We start from the raw sequence: 6,173 nt of genomic DNA on the forward strand, positions 1-6,173 counted from the left end.
ATCTCTCTCTCCCATTCTCTCTTTCTTTCCTCCTTTTTTAGTTTCTCATTCTTTTTCATTCTCCAAACTGTAATTTTACTCTCTGCCTTATTCCCTACAGCACTCCAACCCCCTTTAAGCCCCAGCACCCCTTGGCTTGACCATTTTTGCAATCCATTTTGCAGAGCCCTGCCTTGCTTGGCCAGCAGAGATGGCCATAGCTCCCCAAGGTACGAATGTGTCAGACCTTCCCCAGGCAAGAGATCCCCCAAAACACCACAGAACCCATCATCTGCTGAGCAAAAGGGCCAGAGTTTATTCGCTGGGTCCAGAGCAATGAGAGTCATGGCAAGGGGAATACAGGGCGGGCAGAGGGACGGATCCCAGCTGATCAGTGCAGCGCTGGCTCTGTGCTACGTGCCCCCACGCCTCCATCTCCTTCTGGCTGTCTGCGAGGGGCCACATATCCAGGGTTCCTCACCAGCGGTGCCTTATACAGTGGTCTCCACTGCAGCGTCCCCAGGCACGTGGCTCTGTTCCTCGCTTGTTACTTTCTCTTCAAACACTTGTCGTAGGGCGACTTTCACGGAGCCCTGGAACCGGCGTTTCTGGCAGCTCCCCACCAGGAAGTAAATGACTGGGTTGATGCTGCTGTTCAGCGATGCCAGCAGGTAACCAATAAAAAGTATAGTTAGGTATGTAGCAAGGTGAAAAATGAAAATCAGTATAATGAGAGGAAGGCCAAAGATGAACATGAAGATCACACTGAGGAGGACAGCAACATAGAGCTTCCCTGGGTGCCGTCTCTGTGAGCCATATCGAAGTCTGATGAACATGGAAACGTTGGAAAGGAGTGGGAATAAACAGAAGATGAGAAAATTCAGAGGACTTAAAACATTTAATACTTTTGAACAGTGTGTATTCAAATGGAAGCAACAACTAACTAAAACCAAAGAAGCAAAAATTCCAGCAAGAGCCCAGAGCACCCCACACACGATGCCTGACAAGTGCTTTGGGCGGCGACAGCGGTACCAGATTGGGAACAAAACAGAGGCGCACCTCTCCATGCTCATTGCTGTCAGGAGATACATGCTGGCCAAGTACCAAAACATAAACACAACCATCAGGATATTCCTGGACACCATATATTTATACCAGTTAAAACATTCTACTATTGAAAGAACAGATAATGTAAGTATAACAAGAATGAAAAGGAGCAGAGAGAAGTCAGCGATGGCCAGGTTCAGGACGTAGACAGTGAAGGGGTTCTTCTTCATGTGGAAGCCCAGGAACCGCACAACCACCATATTCCCCACAAGTCCACACAGGCAAACAACAATAAAAACACCTAAAATTATCAACATCCTGTAATTATCTCTTATGCACCAATACTGCATATCTTCCTCAGTGTCTTCATATGGAGAATCCATGTAGTTCAGAGAGAGGTTTGTTGTGTTGTTCTCGACCATGGTGAATGACCCAGCTCTGGGTGGCTGCCTTCTCCCTCTTCTACCACGTCCTAAGACACACCAGGAATCAGAAGGAAATGAGGGGCAGCGGCATTCCCAGCACTTGCCACCTTTCCCCACAGCTGCATGCCAGCCCCAGGCTATGCCAGGAAGGACACCGTCCCCTGCCATGCTCAGGACAGGCTCCCACCCCTCCAGTCCTGCCCCGTGGACAGGAGGTATTTCCCATCTGGCCATCCCCAGCCTCCTACCTCCTGATGCTGCTGGGAACAGTGCTGCTGCAGGAGCTGCAGCACACAGGGCCTTCAGGCTTCCAGGAGAATGAGGGTGGTGATGGCTGCCAGGGCCACCCGCTCTGCTTTGCCCTCCTTCCTCGCGTCTGAGGAGCAGACCTTTGCCCAGAGATCACTTCCCGTTGTCAGGAGACTCCCCTCACAATCTCATCACATTGGTCACAGCTTCCCCTCACATGTCCCATGGACGGAGATCTTGTCAGCAAGAGCTCAACACGTCAGCCCCTTCCTCTCCCCAGGATGTCCTCCAGAGTTGTGCCACCATGCAAGGGGCATCTGGTGTTTGCTGTGTACATAGTGGTCAGAGACTTCTCCCTGCTCTCCCTGGGGACACTTTGCTCCCATACAGAGGCTTCTCCAAAACAGTTGGCAGAACCTGGAATGTGCTGCATGTAACTGAGCTATAGCTCCAAAACCATACCAGAAAAGCCTCTCAGAGTCAGGGCAAGCAAGATCTTCTGCTTGGAGACTAAGGAAGAGAGAGGAGCACCGTGCCAGTGAGGGACGATGCTGGGAAATGTTTTCCACAGTGGAGGCAAAGAAAGAAATACACACGCTGTCATGGAAGGACAATGATGAGCTGCTTCTTAGAGACCCAAAAGTGTGGGAGAAGGTAATAAAGGGACTCCATTTCATGAAGCATGACGGAACAGCATAGCCCACTAAAGTGTCCCTGGGAGGCCCTCTGATTCTCTCTTCCAGGGTCCCAAAGGCAACAGAAGGCTTTTATTTGCCCAGATCCCACGTATTGATCCTGTGCCTGTGGGACCAGAGGCTCCTGTTAGTGTCAGGCCTGAGCAACCAGGCTTTGCCTGAGCTATTGCAGGAGTAGCAGGTCTCTGAAGACCTGTCTCTGTCCCCCTCTCATAGATGGCTCTTTAGCCTATACTTTAGCCTTGTTTCTACTCTGTCTCTGGCGGCAACTCTGGCCCCTGCAGCTCCAGGCTGGAGCCCCTGGAGACATGTGGACCGTGTTCACTGTTGTACATTGGGCACATCAAATCAAATGGTATCTTTGGAGGACGACATCAGTCTTGGGGGTGACAATCACAGGCCATAACTCCCAAGAAGAGGTATTCAAAAGATGGAAAACCCATGAAAGAAGGAGAGAAAATAAGCAAGGAAAATGCCAGTCGTTGTGAGGCTCAAGGATGAGTTGGTGTGAGAGGAACCACTTGTAGATAAAAGCACATTTGCAGCACAATGTACCCCACAGAGTGTAATCTGAGAGGAGACCCGTGCGTGTCAGGGATGAGATTGGAGGCAGTGGGCAAAGCCCTCGTGCTGTTCTCTTTTTGAATTGTGGTGATTTGTCATGGCAAGTTGAGACGCGGCCAGTGCTCTGCCTCTTTGGCTGCTGTTGATGGGCCTCTGTTGGCATCGCAGGTGCAGGGAGTGTGTGTATGATGAAAGCTGGTGGGGCAGAAGAAGGGAATGGCATGACCAGGAGTGGTTCTGTACCCGAGGAATGATGTGAAGAAGAAGGGGCGTTAAGGCCATGGGACCATCAGGGACTTCCCAAGAGGGTCAATGGGTTTGTTGATATATGGAGAGCCTCTGAAGAGTAAACCAAAGACTGAAGGTAGGAGGCAGCTCCTGCACAAAGGTGGTGGAGGTGTCACCTCCCTGAAGAGTGTCATCAGGTTGAGCTCAGAGGAACTGTCTTCTGAATGTATTTAACCTGAAGTTTGCTAAATTTAGTTACCTTGACAAAGGTACATTTCTGTTTGGATGCCATAACATTTTCTTCTTTGTTTTCTAAACCTTCTGAATTCCTGTCCCGTTCACTGCCAGGGGAGATGGAGTGGCACTGTGCTACCTCTGAGTAGAAACAGCAGAATAACGAGATGGTAATTTGAAGTTACTTGTAATTTTGACATCGTAAATAGCAATAGCATTTTAATTCTAGTCTGGGATGATATCCATGCTCTTAAGGAAAACCCAAGGTGAATGACATATTGAGGATTATCTCTGACACGGCAGATGCCATGTAGAGTGTCCAAGAGCCCATGCAGCAGCCTTGGCCCATCCCCTTCCTTGGCTTAATTGCTTGAATTATCCCCACTCAAATTTCTGCGACCAGTCATCTTTACTGTAGGGATGTGTCCCACAAGTTGAGATGTACTCAGCTTTTCTGCACCACCGTCTTCTCCAGAAGCTCAGCCTTTCATTTTTTCCCCCACAAAAATCTCCTCCATGTCTCTGTGTCCCTCCCTTTTTTTCAGAGAAGTCTTCCCATTCTTGGCCAGGGAGGTTTTGACACGCTCCTTCTGGTGAACCCTGAGGTACAGTATCCAGGCAGACATCTGGGGAGGAGGATATGAGCAGAGGAACATAGCTCCCAGGTAGCTCTCCCAGCCTCCAACACATTGCGGGCATGCGTGCTTCCACATTTCTTTTTGAAAAAGTTCAAATCAAATAGAGGTTAGGATTGGACTAAGTCCTTTATCTACAGCTTCTCGCCCATGGACGGTTGCTTTGACCTGCTGTCTACTTCTGGCCCGGGTAGGAATGAGTGATTGCATTTTCTACAGTTAAACTTTTAAAGTATACAACCTGTAGGGCCTAAAGTGGGGTTTCTGTAACATACCTCGGGTCTCAGCAGCAAGGCCTGCCAAAGCCTGTTTCATAGAGTCATAGAATGGTTCAGGTTGGAAGGGACCTTAAAGATCATCGTGTTCCAACCACCCTACCCTGGGCAGGGACACCTTCCATTAGACCAGGTCGCTCAAAGCCCCATCCAGCCTGGCCTTGAACACCTTCAGGGATGGGTTTGCCCTGTTGTACCTCCTCTGCTCTTCTTTGTACCCAAAAGTGGGCTTTGTACCCTTTGTGGGTTGTTGGCTGTGAGCTGGTGCAACACCTAAACAGTGCAAAAGATAGCTGTCTAGAGGGGCTTGTCCCTCATGCCATCCCCTTACTCTTCTCTTCCAAAGAGGACGTAGCCTTCTCTTGCTAACTGCTGCCTCTTCCTTCCTGTGGCATGAAACCACATCTTCATGAAAGGTGCAAGAGGAGGAATTTGGCAGCTGATGCTGGAGATGGCTGTGAGGGCTGAAAGGTTGTTCCTTTGTGGTGTGTGTGAGGTAGACCAGGGTGAGAAGTGGGCTGGTTGTTGTAGAAGCTCTTGGAATGGAGAATGGGGTGGCTGCTTGAAGGGGAGGATAGAGATAACTCCTAGGGGACAGAGGCTTGGGAAAGGGAACCACATCAAAGCACCGGAGAGTCTTTCACTCGCCTGCATGTGGTGGAAAACTGGACCGTTCTGAGTCATCCACACGCCCATACACATCCCTTCCTGCCGGCCTTAACTGCTCTGCAGAGATACCAACAGTAATGTGTGTGCCTTCTGCTGAAATCAATGAGAAAATAAAGTTGATTTCAGACTCCAGTGTCTAGGAACTCCTCAGTGGAGTGGAGATAGGGCTGCTGCCCTTGGGGAACAGGTGACATCATCCCTCGCAGGCACTGCATGCTGCTGGCACATGGACCATGTTGAGGAGCACACTCAATGCTTATGGCCTGGGCAGCCTGTCTCCTTTCAGCTGTCCCCCGGGAGGCAGAAACATGGGCTTTTTTCAGGGTGCTTGTGGTCCCTAAGGAAGGTACCCTTCTCATGACCACTGATCTTCTGGATGCTCTGACATCCTTCCAGAGAGATACCGAGCAACTCAGAGGACAAAATTAGTTCAGACGCTGGGGACGTTCTCCCTGGCAGGCTGGGCTGACTGTCTTGGTGTGAGTTCAGGGTGGAAAAGCCTTCAAATGATCCCCATCTCCTTGCAGATCCTATCACTGACTTCTTTTGGACCACGGGAGATACACTGCAAGTATCTGGCAGGTGCCACCCCTGAGAATTCCTGTCTTTTACCATGGATGATTAAGGGTGTCTGCGATGGTGGCTTATATGCAGGCAGCACCTTTTGAGTGTCCAAGGTTGGATGTAAAATGTTCACATTAATGTGATGTGTAAAATGCATTCACATTAAATGCTGTGTGTCTTCATGATGGCTGTGTTTAAAGACAACCTGCCAGGATGGAAAGTTTTTCACAGTTTATGTTTGTATGTTTTTATCAGTTGACGGCTTCTTCTAAGCACAGTAATGCTTTAAAATACAACTTGTTTTCCTTTAAATAAAAAAGGCTTTTGACAATTTTAATCATAACGGAAATGTTCCAGTTCTCCCAATGATAAAGTCATTACAGACATTAAAAGGTAAACATTTTTAACATGTTTTCTGATAAGTGGATGCTCTCTTCCCCTCAGCAGTAAAAGCTAGAAGGAAAAAACCTTACAAAAAATAATTGATGGCATAGACCTAATCTGAATCAACTGTATGTACATTGCAGAACAATAGCATTAAAAATTAAAGAATAATAGAAACGGACCTCAAATTTCAGCTTTCAGGAACTGTAAGCAGGAAGCAAAAAG

General features: G+C 48.6%; 1 protein-coding gene across 1 annotated transcript; it reads right to left on the minus strand.

The window, feature by feature from the left end:
* Positions 1–470: 470 nt before the first annotated feature.
* On the minus strand, positions 471–1,448 carry LOC141466067 (proto-oncogene Mas-like). Its single transcript, XM_074149787.1, has one exon. It carries the CDS (start codon positions 1,446–1,448, stop codon positions 471–473), a length of 978 nt encoding a protein of 325 aa, XP_074005888.1.
* Between the last annotated feature and the right edge of the window lie 4,725 nt (positions 1,449–6,173).

Source organism: Numenius arquata, chromosome 6 (genome assembly GCF_964106895.1).
Source record: "Numenius arquata chromosome 6, bNumArq3.hap1.1, whole genome shotgun sequence".
Classification (NCBI taxonomy): domain Eukaryota; kingdom Metazoa; phylum Chordata; class Aves; order Charadriiformes; family Scolopacidae; genus Numenius; species Numenius arquata.

Excerpts from the sequence above, each read along its gene's own strand:
- LOC141466067 (XM_074149787.1), bottom strand. The coding sequence starts at position 1,448 with ATGGTCGAGAACAACACAACAAACCTCTCTCTGAACTACATGGATTCT.